General features: G+C 41.4%; 2 protein-coding genes and 1 long non-coding RNA gene across 5 annotated transcripts in view; 1 reads left to right on the plus strand and 2 right to left on the minus strand.

Moving 5' to 3' along the window:
- The window catches only part of CCDC73 (coiled-coil domain containing 73), an 82,704-nt gene extending 80,831 nt beyond the window's left edge, over positions 1 to 1,873 (minus strand). Inside the window, exons 1-2 of one of the 2 annotated variants that reach the window (XM_075425378.1) lie at positions 1,541 to 1,873; positions 84 to 1,179 (exon numbers count right to left, since the gene is read on the minus strand). In XM_075425378.1, the coding sequence (XP_075281493.1) occupies positions 84 to 164 (81 nt within the window). In that variant the 5' untranslated portion in view covers positions 165 to 1,179; positions 1,541 to 1,873. Of the gene's footprint in view, positions 1 to 83 lie in introns of both variants that reach the window. The other variant, XM_075425379.1, reaches the window with a different exon arrangement.
- PRRG4 (proline rich and Gla domain 4) lies at positions 1,740 to 11,092 on the plus strand. The gene is made up of 6 exons (XM_075425382.1): positions 1,740 to 1,808; positions 2,596 to 2,715; positions 5,757 to 5,920; positions 7,146 to 7,194; positions 7,889 to 8,024; positions 8,749 to 11,092. The coding sequence occupies exons 2-6, from the start codon at positions 2,610 to 2,612 to the stop codon at positions 8,969 to 8,971; spliced, it is 678 nt and encodes a 225-aa protein (XP_075281497.1). The 5' UTR covers positions 1,740 to 1,808; positions 2,596 to 2,609; the 3' UTR covers positions 8,972 to 11,092.
- Positions 11,093 to 15,260: 4,168 nt separating this feature from the next.
- LOC142361861 (uncharacterized) lies at positions 15,261 to 21,028 on the minus strand. 2 transcript variants are annotated; one of them, XR_012764478.1, is made up of 4 exons: positions 20,821 to 21,028; positions 20,261 to 20,388; positions 19,853 to 20,025; positions 15,261 to 19,614 (listed from the first exon to the last, which is right to left on the minus strand). It is a non-coding gene; the product is annotated as an uncharacterized LOC142361861 (long non-coding RNA). The 2 variants fall into 2 exon arrangements; XR_012764477.1 differs by having other exon boundaries at positions 15,261 to 20,025.
- Between the last annotated feature and the right edge of the window lie 130 nt (positions 21,029 to 21,158).

Consider the following 21,158-nt stretch of genomic DNA (forward strand, 5'->3'; position numbering starts at 1 on the left):
TGCTTATACAACAGAGGTTCCTCATACAAAGTTGTTATGACACATAAAAAGCTTCCATACATGCATGCAGGTACTTCACTTACACTTAAATGCACAACAGAGTTCTTGTGCATCCACGCCCTTGCACTGTAGCTCTCAGCAGGGATTTCACTGGTTGATGCCATCCTCAGAGACAGTCATGTACGAACGCAGGGTGAGGTCTGGGTAGAGGCGCACAGGAGGAAGCTGTAAAGTCCTTTACAAAGTAATGGCAGTTTCTCCTGTTTTCCAACATGCGGCAACTAAATATTCTTGTTCCCTTAGTATTATCTGGATAACAAACAATCTATACTGTCCTTTTCTTATAAAATATTGTTATCTTAGTCCTCCATGGTGTTAAAGCATATACACAATCACACTACCAAATTTTCTGTTGAGATCTCCACCAGCTAAAAAGCATTAGAGCCACCCCAGCTTGTAAATTACACATTCGTCAAGTGCCTCTTAACTGCAGTGTGTTGATGTCATGAGGTAAATATTTAACTACTGTCATCATTCCTCTAAACAGTTCTCCTTATTGCACACATCAGAAGTTTCTGTTTTTCTCCAGGGAGTATCTGTTAACTTCCACCAGTGTTATCCAATACCCTTATTCGACTCTTCCCTGCTTCTGTACATACAAGTCACTCCACCACTTCTTTCAGTAACACAACCCAAAGTCAGTACAACAGGAGTTATGCTAGCACAGACACAAGTCAGCCTCAGTGCCTGGATTTCCTAGTAGCAAAATCATTCCACCCGCTTGTCCCAGTGGTTTCTGTGGTGCACAATTTTTAACCCAACCCATCCCAAAATTCTTCACATATTTAACATTACCATACATTCACAACCTTACCTTTTAAAAGGCTTTCCAAGCACCATTTCTTGTTCTTGCCAAACACCACACTTGGTATAGGAAAATGCTCTTCAAGCAAATGTTAAGTACCCAACTGCTTCTCTCCCACCCTTCGGGGAAGCCAAAGCAGCCACAGATGGATGAGCTTGAACCTGGCCTCCACGCCAGGCTGCTCCTCCGCTCGGGGACGGGGCGAAGGGGGGCCCCCACAGCAGGCATGTGCTCGTGGAGAGCAACCTCTCCCACCTCGGGGAACCACGCCTGCTGCGCTCTGGCCCTTCAGGAATGCGTTAAGGTTTGCTTTGCTGATTAAAAAAACAAACAAACCACACCAAAGTTATTTTCACACGTGCAAAAACTGACGCCGGTCCGTTCCCCCCTGCGGTTAGCTGCCTGGATAGAAAACCCGGTGGAGACAAAACCCCGCAGCCTGCCGCTAGCTCAGTGAGCACCGGTGGGTGAGCGGCTGTGCGGTGCGAGGTGCGCTGCCACCAGCGAGGCCCCCCCTCTGCACAGCTCCTCCTCGGCAGGCGCCCGGCCGTCAGACCAAGGGCTTTGCTTCTGGGGAGTAACGAGCCAGCCGGGTTTCCAGCACCGTGATCTACCCGGGGGGGGAAGTCAGGTTTAAGAGTAAAAGGCGCTTACAGACGACGAAGGGACTGCTACCTGGTTCTCAGGGGGTGGCGATCCCGCGGGTGAGCTGAGGAGACGGCCAGGTTTCTGTGAACGAAGCCCAGACCGGGGGCGACCCCGGCACAGCCACCGCCTCGCTGCCCCTCGGGCCCGAGGGGCGTTTCCGCGCCCCGCCGCGGCCTGGGACGGCCCAGGCACAGCCCTGTGACTCCGCCGCGCCCCTTCCAGGAAGCGCCGCCGCCGCCGCAGCCCCGAGAGACGCTGCCCCGAGAGACGCTGCCCCGGGCCGCCACCGGAGCAGGTAGGGCCGCGCGGCGGGAAGCGGGACGCGGCGCCCCCGCTCCCCGCCGCGCCGGGCGGGACGGGGGACGCCTCCCGGCCGACGGCTGCCGCTCCTCCGGAGCCCGCCCGGCTCCGACGGCGGGGGCCGGTCCCGGGGCGGCAGAGCGGTCTGATCCCCGCGACTCGGCGCGCTGGGGGCAGCCGGCGGGGGAGGCTCCGCGGGGCGGCCTTTCCCTCGGTGCCGCAGGTGCCCTCGGGCGGCGGTCGCGTTGGTCTCCGTGCCGGGCCGCTGTTGGGAGAGCTCAGGTCTTGTTCATTCTTGTTTTCGATAGTCATCCCGGGCGGGAGGGTGCCGGCTGGCCTCGGGAGCGTCGGGCGGGAGGCTGGCGGCGGCTGTCTCCCGGCAGGATGGTTTCTGTACGCCTGCCCACGTCGGGTAGCTTTTGTCGCCCGCCGTGGCTGCCCTGGCAGCCAAACCGTGGTTGCCCGAAGTTCGGGAGCGTCCCCGCAGCACCTCCCGCGCGCTCTCCGCCCGTTAACTCGCCGCGAACCGGGCTCCTCGCAGCCGCTTGCCCGGGCGGCCTGGCCGTGCCGAGAGCGGCGCGGTGACATGTGCGGGCGTTGCGCAATGAACGCTTGACGACGAGACACGCAGGACCAGTTCGGATCCATTAGCTGCAGCGGCATGTCCGTGCTCGCGCTGGGTGAGCTCATTCGCAGGATTCACTCAGGGTTCATCACTGACACTTCAGAAGATTGCGCTGTCTTTCCCTTTTTGTTAACTCACGTTAGTTTCTGTCTGACAGATCCCGCCATCGCCATGTTTGCCGTTTTGGTACTGCTGTGTCAGCTGCCCGTGATGGTGTCGGCATTTCCTCACTGCGCCGGGAGGTTAGGGGACTTGAAGCAACCCGCATGGGAAGATGGTAACTTACTTTTAACGTGATTTTATGCTTTCCAAAAGCAAACTGTATCTAACTTTGCTTCCACTGAGAAATCTTTTTATGTATGTAAATAGTTTGGGGTTTGGTGGTTTTTTTTGCTTCATTTAAAAAATTAAGCCGTTTTATGCCTAATTTTAGAATATTTGAGTATCTTTCGCTGAAATGAATGCTAACTGACTTGGATGTTGATAGTATTTAGGAGATCCAGTAGTAAGCACAGATTGGGACAACTGAGCTTTCTCTAGGTCTGTAGGATTATTCTCACTGATACAACCAGAACCCTCTAAGTAACATCAAAGTTCTAGAAGCTTGGTATTTGTATTAAGACAGTACTGCTTTGGTATTGTTTGAGCACATCACAGTTTTACTTGTATATCTAAAATTGCTTTCTATTTGAAAGAGTTTATTTGCTTGTTTTATGAGATTGATATTTTTTCTCAAATCCAGATCCCCTTACAGCACCCTGAAAGATAAATATAGTGCTGCTATTTCAGTTCTTCATTTGGGGGGAGTGAAGTGGAGAGGAACTGAGGTAGAAACAAATGAAGTTCCCCAAAAGGACTCTAGCAGTACGATACTAAGCCGTGTGATGCTTACAATTTAAGCATCAGGCTTTCAAAAAGGAATTTGTGACCTAGCTGTCCAGTCTCCTCAGTGGGTAAGGAGTGCTGAAACCTTAAGACAGACTGTAAAAACTCATCACATTGAGCAGGAGGCTCCTTCAGGGCAGTATGTCGAGCAGAAAACATGGCTAGCAGAAAAATGCTTGAGACAGGTTATTCATTAAAATCCATATTGCTCTGGGGCATAAAACGCCCAGCTGCCAGGCTGCCTCTCCCCTGTGAGTTCACGGCATAGAACCCTCTCCTGACAATAGGCCCAGATCACTCATTCAAAGAGTTGGAAAGAGAGCGGCCCAACTCTTTATCCAATGATTTAGCAAGTAGAACAGTTGCTGAGAGTATGGGGCACCTCCGTGGGGAGGCTACCCCTTCAGCATTCTCTGAACATCTTTTACCAGGAGAGTTACTTTATTCAGCACATTGTGTGGATGCATTTTTAATTAAATGCTAGGTATCCTAAAACTGGATTTACTGTTTTGTTGAACCATGGCCTAAGGACTGCAGGACTGCATTCAGTTCCCTTGTGTATAGGAGAGCATTCAAATCCATCTGCTTCATTCTCCAAATACTATGTATCTCTTAATCACCAGGTTGTAGGTAATTCTGAGCTGGAGTTAGGTGCACTTTGACTATGTCCTACAAAAAAAAAAAAGTGCGGATAAATGGATTAAGACTCTTTGAAAGAAAAAAGAAGCATGTATCACTGGGAATTAGAGGTCCTAGGCTCCAGGCAGCTTGCCTATGCATTCCACATTAATTAAAATGCATCAATTATCTAAGTTAATTGAGACGTATAGCTATTACTACTTGCATGGTAAGGAAGGAAACACTGCCGAGCAAAACTGAAGATCTGTTTCACAAGACTGAAGCTATTCTCGCGATTTGCACTCAACCAAGATATTGATAATATTTTTTCCATGTAACTCTCTTCCCTTTCCACTTGTGAGCTTGGGTTTTTTTTCTGGATGGAGTCCTTCCCTCTGGTTACTTTTAGATATGGCATAAATGTTTTAAGCTTAAATTTTCTTGCAATTACTTTAGAATAACAGATTTCCCTTCCTACACAAATGTGCGCGCACATGTGTGGCTCCTTCAATATATACTATAATATTATATAAATCATTTAAATATATACTGTATTATTCCTTCAATATACTATAATATTAAAGACATAAACAACCAATGCAAGTTACACTGCAGTTTTCTTAGTTTTCAGAGAGCAACCCATTTTGAGATACCATTGCAAGATCTAACAGTAACTATTAGGATAAAAATTCCTGAATGATGTGATCATCTTGCCAAACAAGCTAACAAGAACATAGAGCTAATTTGTAGCTGAATAATGTTGTTCTGAGTCTCATCTCCTTTTTTAGCTGTCTGGCTTGGTATTAAACAAAGCTGTTTCTGCATTATGCTTGCAAAAATAATCCTCTAGTCATTTTGCTTAACCAAATAGTCTGAATTTCTTGGAGAACAGATTAGGCTTTCACTAAAAAACAAGCCAGAAAACTAATTCTGTCTTATGAAGGTTTTTTGTTTTTTTTTTTTTTTTTAAAGAAGCTGTAGCAAGAGCAGGCTAAAACTTGACTATGGAAAGTGCCTGGTGAGAAGATGCATTCCTGTATTCCAAAGCCTTCTATAATTTCATTAACTCTTCCAGAATCTCACCTCACAACTTCCTCCATGAGGCCTCACAGAGCCTGTAATCGGCACAAAAGAAAAGAATTAAAAGTGCCTGTTGTCAGTAAAACTCCTGTCATGGACTTATTTAAAACAAAGAAATTTGGCAATGTGCCAGCTTGCTGCTACAATTATGAAAAAAGAACAAATGTAGAATGACTAGACTCTGCTGCCATGATTTAAAATCCAAATCCCTTAAACAAAATTTGGAACTCACAGATACCAGAATATTGATAAATGTATATTGAGGATTCTTTAGAAGACAGAGATTTTTTTTCTTCTTTTCTCCTCTCACACCCTTCCTCCAGTAGGTCAGTGTCTTGCTGGGTTTGGATCTGCCTGAATTTCTGCTTATGTAACTATTACTTTGTTCTTAAGAGCTCCAGTAAAAAACTGATGCCTGCATCCCAGAAGGGATAACACCAAAACTTGAACAACAGCTGCCATGAGAATCAGATTATCTTGGTCAGTGTAAGGAATAGCTGAAATGCTTTATGAGAAAGGAAAATGTGTTTATTTTATATTGCATAGTTAGAAAAGTTAGCAGCAAAGACAAAATTTTCAGAGTAGACCTTGATGTGTCTTTCTCCTGTGTGCAGCTGGGAGATGCTAGGGTAAGAAGGGGTCTCAATGTGCTCCTTTAAGCTATTAACCATTCTTTAAAAATACCAATGTAGCTTTCCTAACTTGCTTTAAATCAACTTGATTTTTTTTTATTAGTATTCACCTCAGAAAAGGAGGCCAATTTATTTATTGGACGACATCTTCTGAATAACAGATTTGATTTTGAAGCATTCACAGCGGATAACCTTGAAAGAGAATGCCTTGAAGAGCTGTGCACCTATGAAGAAGCAAGAGAAGTATTTGAAGACCCTGATAAAACGGTAGCTGCTCAAACTGAATTTAATATACTGAAGGAGGTTATTGACTAAATCTAAATACTGTAGCCCTTCTGAAAACAGCACTTAAGTTGATTGCTTACTGTAAAAGTAGAGGCCCCAATGAGATGGGGTTATTGCTCTAGATACAGAGGGAATACACAATAGTACATTTAAGACAATGTACTATTGTCTTAAAGACTTTAGATAAGGGCTCCAATTCCACAAACAAATATAAATGAAACTTCAGAAGTACTGCTTGTGGATATACCTATATGTGTTTTCAGAATCTCATTTTTATTTTTTAGTAACTTCTCAGCATTCAGTTTGAACGTGTTCCACATGCTTTATATATTAATTGGCTTATTGTGTCCTTGTGTCTTGCCAAAGCATTTTAGAAGAGACGAATACAGAGCAAATCTGCAGTTCAGCTATTGCTGTGTACTCCTATAGCATTATGTTCTAAATTACTACCTATGTACAGCTTGGAAGAAACCTGGCATAAAAAAAGAGAAAAATACGCAAGAAACCTTTCAGCCCAATAGTGATGATTGTCTGCAGACTGACTCTCGGTGCATGCAGCAAGAATCTCTTCATGATTCTAGGTGTGCTCTGCACTAACCTGCAGAAAGAGCAAGGAATACACTTCTGTTCTGAAGGCGGAAATGTTAGTTTGCCATTACTAGCATTTTCCTAAGAAAAAGGTGAAAGCGTTAAATTGGAATCTTAATGGAGTCTTTTGCTGGGTAGCAAAAGTGGAAATTATAGCTGAACACATGTAATGCACGACAGTCATGCAACATAAAGGTTTTTCTATTAAATGAATCCCATTATTTTTCCTAGCTGATACAAATTCACATACTCTTCATGCAAATGTCTGATTCTTAAGAACTTGACTTTGCCTCATTAATACTCTTTTGTAGGTATTTACAAAGATTAATTGTAAGCATTTTTTATGTTTAAAAAAATATAGAAGATATACTGACTTCTGCTGTAATCAGGCAGAAATATGAGGTAACACTGGACAGTTAAATGCACTTTTTCACCAGCTGGCATTTTCGTCTTTATGAAATTGTATTTTTTATGCAAACTTGAATGTATGAGAAAAATACGGTGGGATAAGCAAGTACAAATCCTTCAGCGGGAGTTGCTTCTGTACCATATTAAAAAAAATTGTCAATAGGCCTGCCAATTATGTAGCTCATATAAATCTGATCCTTTGTTTTTATAGATGGATTTTTGGAAAGACTATTCAATTAAAGGCCCTAAAATAAAAATAGGTAAGTTATCTTTATATTCTTTCATTATATTGCAATATTTTGTTTGTTATAATAGTACATTCTTAAAAATACACCATGCATTCAGTTTGCAAAATCAGAGTTGATCTTTTTACTGAAATTCACTGTGATCTGTGTGAGTATATTGCATTATCTGATAGAATAAAACATACTCAGTGATGCTTCTTACAGTGGGATCCATTATAAGTCTGTAGGTATAAACAGTATTAATTTTGTTGTCCATTTCTTTATTACACAACCAGTAAACTTTTCCGTGTTGTGTCGTGTGTGTGTCCCGTCCTGTCCTGTCCCCCCCCCATTAACAACAGTCTGATTCAGGTTCAGAGTAGTCTTATGCCAGACATTTCATCAAATAATGGTCAGTATGACTTGAGGAAAGATCTACAGCCTGATCCAAGGTCACAAGTACATGAAGTAATATTTAGAAGGCATTACAAGACAGACATCTCAATAGTTTTATGTACAGAAAAGGGAGTATCTACTCACTTTTGCTTTACACTGAATGTGAATGATACTCTTGGGTTGTGTTGCACAGGTATGGCTTCTCACCCCAAGCTAGCCTTTTGTGGAAAGGAACAGCCTTACAGCACAGCAAAATTAGTATTTCATAGTGGATATTGTATACTATGTAGATGGAAGGAACACATAATGAAAATAACCAATGTTTTATCTTCAGGTGATGAGACACTACAAAAGGTTAACGTTACAGGACTTCTCATCAGTCTAGTTGCTGCTGGAGTACTGTTAGTTATAATTGCACTGCTTATCTTCTACTGCTGCAAAAGTAGATGCAAATCAAGGCAACCACAAAGGTAAGGACTTTGCTTAAAAAAAACAAAACACCAAAACAAACTCTTGCTTAAGAGTGGAATTTAAAAATCACTCCAGGTTGGTCTAACTGTATTCTCAGAGAATGCAATGGGAGTTCCGTTTCCTGGAAGCAAAGTTAGGTGAGCACTAGCAGTAGTTATGCTGAAGTTAATTAGTAACACAAAAACATAAAATAACACTTGCATGGCTGACGTACCTTTGGGGTTTTTTTACGTGTGTTCTTGGCTCCAAAATATTCTTACTAAAAAGATGGAATCATTTTAATAGGCCGGGGCCTGCAATGGAAAGCCTAATGTGTTCTGTTCACTCTTTAGGGTGTATTGCTCTTCATGGCATGTAGTCTACCTCAGATGTGAAATGGAGGAGGTTGAAGGAAATGCTTCTCTGCCCATTCTCTAGCCCTGCTCGTTCCTTTTTCCTAAACTTGAAAGGCATACAAGGGGATTCTGTGCTTCCTCTTCCCTGCAAATTTTACATTACTGAGCTATTCTTACTCTGTGTTTTGGAGAGAATATTTGGCTTCCAGTCTTTATGATCACTGAAGGCAAGTGGTTTTTGGTGGTGTTTTTTTTGTGGTGTTTGGTTTTTTGCTGGTTTTCTTGTTTTGTTTTTGGTGGGGTTTTTTTGTTTGTTTGTTTATTTTTAACAACTAAGACTTCATATTCTTTCTTCCCTGCCACTTACAATGCTGTTAACTTTGTTTAGGTACTTGAATTATGTAAGAAGACATAGTTCATCAAGCATCTTCAGAAGGCATGAAGAATTTTCTTTAACTCCACTTCCTCCCAGAACTGAGGACTCAGGACTACCAACTTACGACCAAGCAGTTACTTCACACGGACAACATGATGTGCCACCGCCCCCTTATCCAGGGCCCCCAAAAAGGGCACGGGTGTTAAAAAAGTCTATGTCACTTCCTGCCCCATAGTCACAAACCCCCTGGAGTGAGGGAGGATTACTGAAACATAACATACTTTTTTAAAAAGTGTGTGCTACCTTGCATATTGCAAGACAGTTTCCAAAAATGTGAAAGATCTTTAGCACAACTAGGAACAAGTGAAAATCCCATTTGGGAAAAGAGGTGAACTGCTGCAAAGGCTGCAGGACTATTCTTCGCACAAGGTTATAATGCTAAGAAGAGGGAATGCATAAAGAGTACATCTTGTAGTGCCACCCCCTGCCATATGCACTTTGAGCCATCCCATCAGACTATTGATGTTTCATTAATAGTTTCATCTATTTTTTCTTTAGAAGGAACAGTGTTTTAATTGATTTTATTGACACTAACCTTTTCTTGTGGGTATTGATACTTTAAACCACCATAAGAAGTCTACTTTGTTATTTGAGAAAGTCACTTCATTGCTGTGTGAATTTTCTATTCATTCTAGTAATAGATTTGAGTATGAAAATTGTTTCCTGATTTGATCTTTCAAATGTGTATCTAGTACTGCTTCTGGATTACACTGGCTTGTTTTAGACATTGCTGGTTAACACACTACGCAATTTGTTGTATTTCTGTGATTATAACTTTGGATGAAAAGGAACCATTCGTTAATTGCATGGCACATTACCCATTCAGACAAAGTGTGCTTTGATCAAACGGTTTTGATACTCGCTTTGACCTGGTATTTAGTGCTGAACAAGTAGAGTACTGTGGGTCAGGGAATGTTAAGCAAATAGCTATCTATTTGTCCCTTGTTAAAAAAGTACCCAGTTTCCACAGATAATGTTTCTCTTGCAGTTTAAAGATTTAAATGTTGAAAAAGACATTTAGCTCCTGGAATCAAAAGGCCGAACTACCCCACAGAAGGACTTTGCATAAGTATGTACTGCCCTACTGGGATGATAAAAATGATACCTTTAAGGAAAATGAAACATCATATTAGATAAATAACCGGTATGCACAGAGCAGTAGTCAAGAATTTCAGGGAGTCACTCGACAACTGTATCAACACAGTTTCTGTATCTCCAGTTGTATCCACCCTTAATTTTACATCTTATTAAAATATCAACCCCCAGCATTATATGGCCTACAGATCTTGCTGACCAAGTCACAAATCAACATTGCTGTCCCTTTATCTCCTAGTCAAATGGCACTGGAGTGGGAAACACTTCCCACAGCAAGCCATATTAGAGGGCCTCCCAGGCAACATGTTGGGCTGGTGTTTTCTTGCATACAGTAACTATATAGCTGGACACATGCAATGAAGTTTTTTAAGGATTCCCTCCCCCCCCAGTTTGACCAATGGTGACAGCAGCAAATGGTATTTTAATTTGGTGCCTAAAATGCACTTTATATTATAAAGGTTGAATATATTTAACATTTCACTGATTTTATGGTTTTTAACATGCCAGAATTTACAGTGCTATTGAGTGAGATGCAGAGGATTGTTATGAGATTTTTAATCTGTAAATGCTTTTATAAAGAAGAAAATGCTCCAAATCTTGAAATGCAAAGAAGGTGTATTGAAAATGCTACAAGAAGGAGGTTCTGCCCTTTGAAAAATACATACAACCCAGCTGATATCAGGGGACATCGGACTGTGTTCTTACTCCTAAAGCTTCAGCATCAGATTTGGCTTTCAACAAGTCACAAATCTCTTTCTTTGCAGCATCTTTCTTGGTGAGAGATGGGGGAATCCGCTTGTTGAGATAGCTTCAATTCACTTTTGCCCTACTTGTAAAAGCATTTTGAAGTTCTTGGAGGTTACTGTTCTGTAAGGCTGAAATAAGTGAATTGTGCGAGATCACTGTTGATAACCAAAATGCAGAGTTACGATGAAGCTATGGAATTAGAAGCTTGCAAAAACATTTCTCTCATATTTCCTTTTTATTTAGCTAACAATTTTAAAATTTGTTCATGAGCTTCAAAGCACACTTTTCTCTAGATTTTCCTTGGGATTTAAAAATTAACAGGACCGACACGAGCACTTTCAAGGAGAGGGATTTCATAGGCCTTGTAAGAGTTCAGAGGTTCTTTAATGTTACTACAGTGATGTATGCGTCTGGCAAAGTCATGTTTTAATAAACTACAGAAATTGTACAGAAACCTATTTAATCACTTGAAATTTGATTCTTATACTATTCCTACAAATAATTTGCAAATGATTCCATGAAATGCAAGCAAAAATCTTGATCTTTGTATTAATAAAAAAAACTTAAGATGGTGTAACTGTTAAACAGCAATGCTGTAGCTCTTTGGGCAGCAGACTCCACCTTCCCCAGGGTGTAACAGTTCAAATTTACTCAAAGAATCTGCACTTTAGACCCTGAAGATACTCAAAATATGCAGTAACTGATATTCAAATACTGGTTGCATGTAACATGGCAATGTGCAACACACATTCTGATCATTATAAATAAGAAGCAAAGTTTAAAATTTAGTTGAACATAACATCAACTTCCCTCTCCTTGTAAAGGGAGAAAATTCCTTTTAATGGCAGTTGTTCGGGTTGAGCTTGGTTTTTTTCTTTCATACATTGACTCCTGGCCCAAAACACTCTTACCTTGTGTCTTGCCTCCTTTTAGAACTTCTGATTCATCAGGGTTTGCAGAAGGAAAAAATCAAGGAGGAGTCAACTGTGGTGACTTGTGAATTCAGAAGTGTTGCCAGATTTCCAAATTTTACATGCAGTTTCCTTTGAAAATGCAGTTGCTATTAGAAAATAGAAAACAGCAAATACAAGTGTCCTTAGGTGGGAGGAGAAGGAAGAGGTAGTTTGGAGGAGCAAAGCAGCAGCATGTGTACAGATGTAAATCATCAGTGTTTCTGACTTCCGGACTTTCTTTCAAGGGCAGTGGATTTTAAGTGAATTAACAGAGATCTACTATGACAGTTGAAAACAGAAGTGTCTAAACAAAACACTGGGAAAAATTACGTAGTACTTAAATTCTGTTTCTCTCAGAACAGGTTTAAACATGTCACGCTAAATGCTGCTAGCTACCGCCTTGAAAATTTTCCAAAAAACTTCTGTGTTGCGCTTTCAGCATCGTACAAGCTTACAGCGTACTACTTTTTAGAAATCGGGACAGTTTATTAGTTAGAGCAAATAACTAAGGGTCAGAAAAGAGGTCTCTGGCTCTGTTAACTGAAAAATAAATCACTTAACCGGTCTTTTGCTTCAGTGAAATAAGAAAGCCTGCTACTTGATTTATCAAATCCTCTGATGAATACTATTATAAGCATTATGTATGTCTAATTTTTTGAGTTTTTTTGTTGGGGTTTTTGTGAATTCATTAGAAGAGAAAAACGAAAGTGTCACATGGATGTGCACTTCCTCACCACAGTTCGTGAAAATGTGAGTCATGAAGCATTCGATTCTGGTCCTATCAGTGTCCATGGCAAGCTTTTTATTGGCTTCAGCTGAACTGGGATTGGCACCAAAAATAAAGTAACTGATCACTTCAGGTAATAAAAAGTATAATGCTCTGCCAGATTATTTACCACAATGCTGTTGCCAAACCCGATTTAGAGTATTCTATTGTTGTAATGATGCCTACTTACATAAACTAGAATGTTTGAGGCTGATCTGCCCTTAAAAAACGTATTTGAAATTTAGAAAGCATAGTGAAATGCCCTGTCTTTCCTCAGATTACCAGCTGTGAATAAGCTGCATTATTACCTGTAGGTTATTAGCAACACTGGTTTATTACTTTGATCAACAGTACAGGTTCATTTAAAGCTTTTTAAAAAAAAACAAAAAACAAACCAACAAACTTTTCTATCCACAGTCTCACCTGCCACCAGTATTATTGCTGCTGTCCTCACCTGTTGCAGGTGGTGTAGAGAAAAAGAAGGAAACCCCAGGCTTAAAAGCCATCTTTCAAGCACTGCAAGCTTGCTCTTTCGATACTGTAAATGTCTTTCAATTAATTTCTAGCATATGCAAATTGATCATTTACCATTTCCACAATAAAGAACTTGCATGCATTTTCCTCTCAAAAATTTTAAGCACATACCCTGCTCTTTATTCAGGTGGTAACTTTTGACTGTTTTCAGTCATTTCCGAACTGTGCAAACAGTTCTTGTTACTTAATCTTATGAATGTATTTCCTTCTAGTCTTCTGACAGAACCTTTTGAATGCACTTTGTCAGGGGTTATATTTTAATTCTAACTTTAATGTTAAGTGCTGTCATTTTGTTGGGGGAGGGGTAGCAATATTTTAAACTCTGCTAGTCTCTATATTATTTTGTAAAACAATTTCCAAATTAATATTTATGCAGGAAGATCATAGCAAGAGGAAATGCTAATGCAGCCTATGATAAGAAGTTAGAAAACCTCTGATAAACGCTGCCTTTTTTTTTTTTTAAATGAAATTAGTAACAGCATGCACTCTTCTTCATGCCTTATAGCACCTATCGACAGGGAAAAAGGGTCATGGTTTGTTTTAACACTGGCAATTTCTGCTCTGGACAGAAGCTTCCTACTTCACTGCTCTAGTTCACTTAAGCATCTGAGGTTCTGAACTGTGAACTGCAGTCACTGAAGTCTTCAAGACAAACAAGCCAACTGAACCACATGTTGTACCCTTCCATCTTCCTTGGCTGTCACCAGACTTTTGGTGAGATTTAACACAATAACGTAGCCAAAAAATACTCACTTTCTTAGGGTTAGTGAAGTGAGCAAGGTCACTCCAGTGAGGACCAGAACAGGCATGCAAAAGCAATGTGGGAAGCAGGACTTCCTCATTTGGTAATGGCAATTTCAATCTGAAGTGAAGGTACACATTGTGCAATGCGAAAGCTCATTAAAACTTCTAATTTAAACTTCTGCAGAGAGGCAGGAGGGACAGACGAGAGCAGCTAGATAAAGCTAATATGGTAGCACAGCAAATTACACTAAATTAAGTCACTCTTGTTTTGCTCACTGGAAGACACATCAGATCTATGTTTTTTCTCCCAACCACACGAGTTGAGAAGGCTGGTTAAAACTCCCCAAAGAATACCAGAATCTCCTCCTATATTTGAACATTCAGTGAAGCTTTTTAATCAGTCAACTGAACTGAGACTTGGAATACAGCTGCTGCAGTATAGATGCTTCATTCTCATTAGAAGTCTTGGGAAAAGAAGATCTCAGTTCTCTGGAAAATGTATTTTATGTCATCTGTTTACTATACTATGACATTAGCTATACAGTTCCCAGCTACAAAAAAGTACCTACTGGATTTCATAACTTCTGAAAATTATGTGAAAGTTGAACAAATTTACAGCATTCTGACACTTTTTAAAAAAAGCTAGCCAAAACTCAGATTAATAAAATTTCCCATCTAACTTTTAATCTCTGTGTCTGTTTAATAGAAAGCCAGCCCCATTCACTTTGAAATGTCAGAAAGAAGTACTGCAAAACTGCCCTGCCCAATTTGGCAAAATACTGAAATGTCAGCAAAAGACTAGCTCCAGCTGGGAACAGCGGGTCCTTTGATGTACCAACAAGGGAAGCAATAGCACTTCCATTACTGTTTAAACTACAATTTAGTTTGCTGTTGAACCCTGTGGGAGCAACCTCCCCAAGTTTTCAGCAGGTGGACACCATTCCTCTATTTTACCATACAATGTTATCTTTTACATAACTCTACAATGGCAACTACACTCATTGCTTATATGGAAAATAACAGAACATTATCAAGTTTATTTTGGCTGTTTCTGATGCAGTAGCTTTTGTCCATGTTGAAAATACACATAACTACATTAACTGCTTTTGCTTTACATTTACATTTCCGTATCCTTCTGTTCTTTTTCCTTTTCTTATTGTTCTACCTATGATTTGCTATTGACCTTTTTTGCTTCTCTAATTCCTGCTTCTGTGTCTATTCATAACCTGCTATTGCATGCACTCCCCTGTTTGCCGCTTAGTTTTTTTTTTTTCTTTCCCGGACATGGTTCCCAAGTACTTGGTCCCTTCCCACTCTCTGAAAACCACTCTTCTTGCGCAGCTCCCCTAATCTCTTCATAGTGATACAAGGCCTTTAGCTCCTCCTTTCCCTCCTGCTTTCAGAGCCCTCGGGGCCCTTTGCACAGCACCTAGACTACAGAAACACCGAAACCAAAGGGGCCACCAGACGCATGCACCTCGTTGCCTGCATTCTGGGAGCCTCTAGAAGCTTTAAAGGCAGCAGCTAGACTTCAAAGGATCAGGAAAAATATTTCAGTTTAGAAGTTGGTACACTTTAACACAAGTTTTGAAAAGGCCTTATAACAGGTTTTAAATTTCTGATGCAGTGCCTATGTCATTTAGGAAACAGGAAACACCTGTGATCGCTCAAGTTGTTCAAGCAGCTTCAGTTTTTCTCTAAAGATCAGCAACTCCTAAGTGCTGAATACTTGACCATCCAGTACGTAATGTTAAATACCCAGCATAGATAAGATACAAAGGAAAATACCTAGCAAGAGTAAAAATAAAATTCCCTGTTAAAACTATGAATTTGTTGAAAAGCAAAAGTTTTATTTTAGTTTTCTTTTTCCTATGTGTCATTGCACATTTCTTCCACTTACTTTATACCAGTTCTAGTGCTTAGTAGATCCCTTCGTAAATCAACCAGCAAAAACACAGACAGCTTTCTCATGAGTGGGTGAGTTGAATCCACACAAGTGCTGGTGGGGTGCCTTAGAAGGTGTGGGACCACATGACCAGGAGCAGGACTTGGAAAACGAAGGCAATAAGGACATCCCTCTCATTGGTGCAGTGAGTCTTCTACCACCTCAGTCATCTCGTCATGTCAGCAGAAGTACCATGGTTTGGTAGATCAACTTTGGTTCCATAGAATGAACTCTTGAAGATTTTGCTTCATTTGTTTGTATGTATACTTAAGCTTTTTATCAAACAAATGCACAGGCTAGTATATGTAAGGAAATGCCAAGAAAGAGTATTTGCTGAGGCTCCGCAATCAAACATGTTCTTTGAAATGCAGCACTTTCTTCCATATTTACACATTTCTTAACAAATACCTTTATGTTTAAAGAGGCCATGTACCAAATTAAATGCAAAATCTCATCTGTTAAGCAATCGCAATTTTCTGCTTTGCTCAGAATCACATTTACAACACAAAAAACCAATCAGTGATTAATAATAGGCCTAACCAAGACTCATGTTATTAGTGCATAATATCTGATCCACTTACCCACTGCTGCTCATGGAAGACACCACAGCCTGGCAGCAACGTACAGAGCCTGCGAAGGTGCTGCATCCACAATCTGCAAGTGGATGCCTACCACCAGGCTTCAACAGAGAAAGACGCTGCAGAAATTCTGCTTTGCGCTCTTTTTGGAATTTGTTAGTAAATCAGACCCAGCTCAGCTTTGGCCTGAACTTCTTCAAACTTCATCTGCTCAGACATATTCAGATTATTTGAATGCTTTATCTTTGAAACGTTAGTTTTCAAAAAAGAATGTCCTCAAGTCTCCGAACATTTGTGAGTATTCATTCTCTCAGCACAAGGCTAGCTGTTAAGCATTTCTAGAGCTTTTGTTGACAAATGGTTAGCCACTGAAAGCTAACCACTAAGATGTTTGTGTACGTTAGCGAACTATTTATGATACTATGGTAGTTCCAAAATAAAGTACTATTAGGAACCGAAATACAATCCTTTTTGTCCACTTTCAACAGCCAAGCTGTAACTTCAGACTTGCGGCATTAACCGCATGCCGTGCCTTTAACTACTTTCTTCAATTAACAGCTGAAGTTGCTGATCCAGCATGTGTATCTTACTATTCTTCCATGATTCTTTTCAGCCCATCAAAAATTGCCCTGAAGCATACCAAGAATTTTGCTGCAAAACCAACAATTTACAGATATAGCTGAAAGCCTCTTCATGCAGGAAAGAAAAAATATTTGGGCACTTAATCACGAAGAAAGAGCCAGAACAAGACCAAAACCAGGCATCATCTGTTACCAAAGAACAGCCTGAAAAGGCTGAAAGCCAAAGGACAGGAGCAATGCCCTCTGTGGAAGAAGAGGGCATATGAGGAAGGGACATTGGAAAAGCCTTGGAGAGCCAGGTTCACTGTACCTGTAGCGAATACAATGCCAAAAGCACAGGCAGCAACTGCTAGCCCCAGGAAGAATCACCCCATTCAGAAACACCTGCTGCCACACACACAGGGACCCTTAGTGGTGCTACCCTTTAACACCTGTGGTACTGCAAAAGCTCTAACTTTCCAGGTAGCCTTCTGCCTGGCCAGTCTTGGACATATACAACATACAAAATACTCAGTCAGACTCAAGTCAAACACTGGCTGTCACTTTTCTGTTAACATGGGTAATACACTAAGCAACAAAGAAATTCGTAAATAAATAAATTGGTTACAAATAAATAAATCAATTTCAAGCATGAATTGGAGCATTATTGTGGCCCTGGATTTATATCTTGGTTTTAATCACAATCAAATCGCAGAAAACTACCAACCATCCATTCATTAGCTTGATGCTGCATTTCATTTGGTGTATGGTCACTTTAAAAATAGAACCAGACCTCAAAAAGCAATACTGCCATTCAGCATTGTGTAACGTTAAATTATTTAAACAGAAGGAGGAAAACAGGAAAGTTTCCCTAAGGGGCAGTGTATATTAGCTAACAGTTCTGCAACAGAGCTGGCGTGATTTCAGCTGAACTGGCATGTGGGCAGTGAAACCGGCTACTGTCCAGAGGTACATCCTGAAGCACTCCTAGACTCTAGAGATTTCTATACTGCATACACCACGAGCCAAGTCAATATCTCACTCTCGAAAGTAGAAGTTCCCTGCTCCTTCCTGTCATCTCCTTCCCTTCCCAGCTGCTAATGGCTGCACACTACCACTGCTTGCCCTGAGCCAGCACTCATTTGATGCAAAGCAAGCTGACTCAGCTCAGCGAAATTACAGAAAAATTACCTCTGGCAGAAAAGTCAGCGTTCTTTTGCCAGTGGAGTGAATTTACTGCTCACCTTGCAGCCGGAGCTCCTAGCTAGGAGCGGGAGGGTGGATCAGGGAAGGCGGGAGGGAGAGCAAGACCTTCTCCCTTGGGTGTCGGCAAGTGGTGGAGGCAGCCCTGCCTGCTTCCACATCGCACCTAGAGACAGCGACACATGCTGCAGCTTTGAAAATCACTCCTCAGACCTCAGGCAGACGATTCCCACTAAAGCATTACCTTAAGTACTTATATCCGTCTCCTAACCATCACATGACATTGTTAACTCTGTAAAGGATTTATGTTATTTTTCCAAGTGGAGACCGTTCATTTAGGGAAAGAAATGAGCAACAGAAATTCAGTACTGCCGCAGGTTGGTATGCTGCACAGAGTGCGTTACCGTGCTGTAATTTAAGATTTTGCTCTCAAATAGAGTAAGAAAATTGTATCAGCTTGTGTTTCAGCAAAATATATTATTACATTAAATTGACTTAAGGGAAAGCTCATAGGCACTCAGTTATGAACTACAGTTCGGAAGGTGTTAAAGCCCACGAAAGCTCAGTTCCTAAACGTCAAGCAATTGCTGCATTTGAAATGAAAACATTCCTTACTAACACAAGAATCAAAGTATTTTCAATATTCAGAACCATGAAAACGTTTAATATGACTTCTAATGCACATCTTAATATGTACACTTTAATCTCCACATTGAAATAACACGTAATTAAGAGTATCTATCAAAGGATTTTCTTTTCACTGACCTCTTTCAGAAAAGCTGTTTATCAGTATCATGGATACCAGGATACTGTAAAAGCACTCAAGCTAAACAGACTCTTCTGTTGTCTTAAGAGAATAGTGTTACACAATATCTTTTGGTTACAAAAAGACAGAACGCACAAACTTCAAGGTAGCTTTCCTAGACAGAGGATGGCAACAAGCAGCAGGGATCAGTTTTAATGAGAAAACTAGGAAAGTCTCACCAGCTGGTCTCAGCACAAGTAGATTTATCTCACACATAGAAAAAGCAAACTACTGGATAAACTGACTTTATCTGGTAGTTATGGTCATTAGCAACAAAGTGTTTAGTCTGCTCCACCTCTATTAAAACCATATAAAAGAAATTAAACTAAACAACAGTTGTCACAACTTGTTTTTCACTCAACTTTGCTACTTGATTACAAAAAAAGAGGACCTATTCCAGCAATGTTCAGAGAAACACTGAGTCTATGGTATATTGACAATTAGTTCATTTAGTGGCCTAAACTAATTGTGTATGTTTCCCTGCCTGTAAGTCTGGACTGGTGCTTGTTATTTGTGATTTCTCATGTAACCTGATTTTACGGCCATGTATCCAACAGTATTAACATCCCCCCCTCTTCTATTTCAAGCAATATCCTGTAATGAAAATACACAATATCATGGTACTCTTTAAAGTTCATGTTGCTATTATTTGAGAAAAATCAAACAAAACACTAGCAGTTTTACAGTTTATTAATAACGTTGTTCCAAATTTGTGGCAAGAAACTTTTAAGGTAGCTCCATACCAACACGCTCAGATAACCAAACACTACAGCGAGGTGAAAAAAGCATTTCGTACCAATTAGGTCCATGTATCGCCCTTCCCTCAGGCCCACTTAAGGGAAACAATGCACTCCAAGAGTAATATTATAACGGAGATTAGCGGAGATCCTGCAGGGAAATCGAAAACTGTAGGTCCTTCCCCACTGGAAATGCTACTTTCAGTAGTATCAGCAGTGCTTCATCATTAGCATAAAACTGGAGACATTTTCTGTCATCAGGCCTCGTTCATATGTAAAAAAGCAACCCTCCTGTTTCCCAGGGAAAGAAGATCCCCCACTCCCCACACACTCTCCTCCAGCTGCAAGCAATACAGGTGCTAACTTATGCAAACACAAGGAAAACTCACTCTGCTGGTTTCTGGCTTTGGTACACTTCTTTTCTTCTTCTCCCTCCTCCCTCTGCCCTGGCCTCTGGGTGACTTCGCTCAGTCTCGTCGGTGCTGATGACTTTCACGCTTACCTTTCCCTCTTGGTCCCAGGCTGTATTTCTTCCTATAGCTGACATCACTGCTTCTTGAAACTAGGCACGAGAAAAGCAAAACCTCAGCTTTTCCTCTTAAAGTCTCTTATCTTCCTGCTTTCGCATTTAATACTGACCACTCCACTTTTTCTTTTCTTTTTTTTTTTTTTTTAGCATCTCATCTGACTGGCTGTAGTCAAGTTCCTAAACTGCATTTCACTACAAAATTCATTTCACTCTGTGGTTTGATATTGCCCGCAGTACTACAAACTGAATCTTCAAAAGACCGACTTACTTATTAACATGCACTTTCCTCTTCTGAGCAATGCCTTCGGGTGCAGTCGCTGCTCTCTTTCAAGTGCGTATTCCTCATCTTTACCTCTGAGGCACATTCCTCCTCATCTCGGTCTGCGTACCTTCAACCTGCAGCAAAAGCAAGACACCATAGTTCATCCCCCTGACCCACACAGATGTCCCCTGTGCTCCTACCCCATCCTGCCCGTTTCTCTTGTACTTTAATAACCACGTAGCCAAAGATATAGGAATTTACTGTCTGTGCACCAGGTGGCTTAGACTGGTCCAAATACTTCAATATTCTGTCTCTTCCTCTTGCTGTTTGACTTATGGCTTATTGGAACTAGATGATCTTTAAGGTCCCTTCCAACTCAAACCATTCTATTCGGACGCCAGGCCTGCAATGCCTTATTGATGGGGAATACCCAAGTCTTTCAGAAACCTCTGACAGATAGATGTATTAGAGGCTTTTATCTTGTAAAAAGAGAAAAAAAAATGGCTACAGGGCTGTGCTTTTGTATTATTTAACGTCTGTAAGGCACCCTCAGAACGACGACCAACCTAAACCACCGAGCACCGGCACACGCGGGACCTTGAAGCGGCAAAGCAAAGGCTCCGGGCTGCCCTGAGGGGAAACACGGCCATGAGCTTCTCCCGGTGATCCCACCACCACGTCTCACCGAATTCTCGCTCCCGCGCCCGTCACCGGGGGCTTTTGTTTTATATCCCCCCTCAGTTTGTTTTTTCTCTGAGGAGGGCGGTGGGTCGGCGCGGAGGGAGGCGGCCGAGCGGGCGGGAGCGGCGTCACCCGCCGCTCCCGCCCGCCCGGCCGCCTCCCTCCGCGGCGGGGCAGGGCGGGAGAGCCGCCCTACAAATTGCTTTACAACGCGCTCCCCGTG

The sequence above is a fragment of the Opisthocomus hoazin genome, chromosome 7, assembly GCF_030867145.1.
Source record: "Opisthocomus hoazin isolate bOpiHoa1 chromosome 7, bOpiHoa1.hap1, whole genome shotgun sequence".
NCBI classification, from domain to species: domain Eukaryota; kingdom Metazoa; phylum Chordata; class Aves; order Opisthocomiformes; family Opisthocomidae; genus Opisthocomus; species Opisthocomus hoazin.

Coding starts and splice junctions, on each gene's coding strand:
- PRRG4 (XM_075425382.1), top strand. CDS start 2,610: ATGTTTGCCGTTTTGGTACTGCTGTGTCAGCTGCCCGTGATGGTGTCG. Junction 2,716..5,756: donor GCAACCCGCATGGGAAGATG/GTAACTTACTTT, acceptor TTTTTTTATTAG/TATTCACCTCAGAAAAGGAG. Junction 5,921..7,145: donor TTGAAGACCCTGATAAAACG/GTAGCTGCTCAA, acceptor TTGTTTTTATAG/ATGGATTTTTGGAAAGACTA.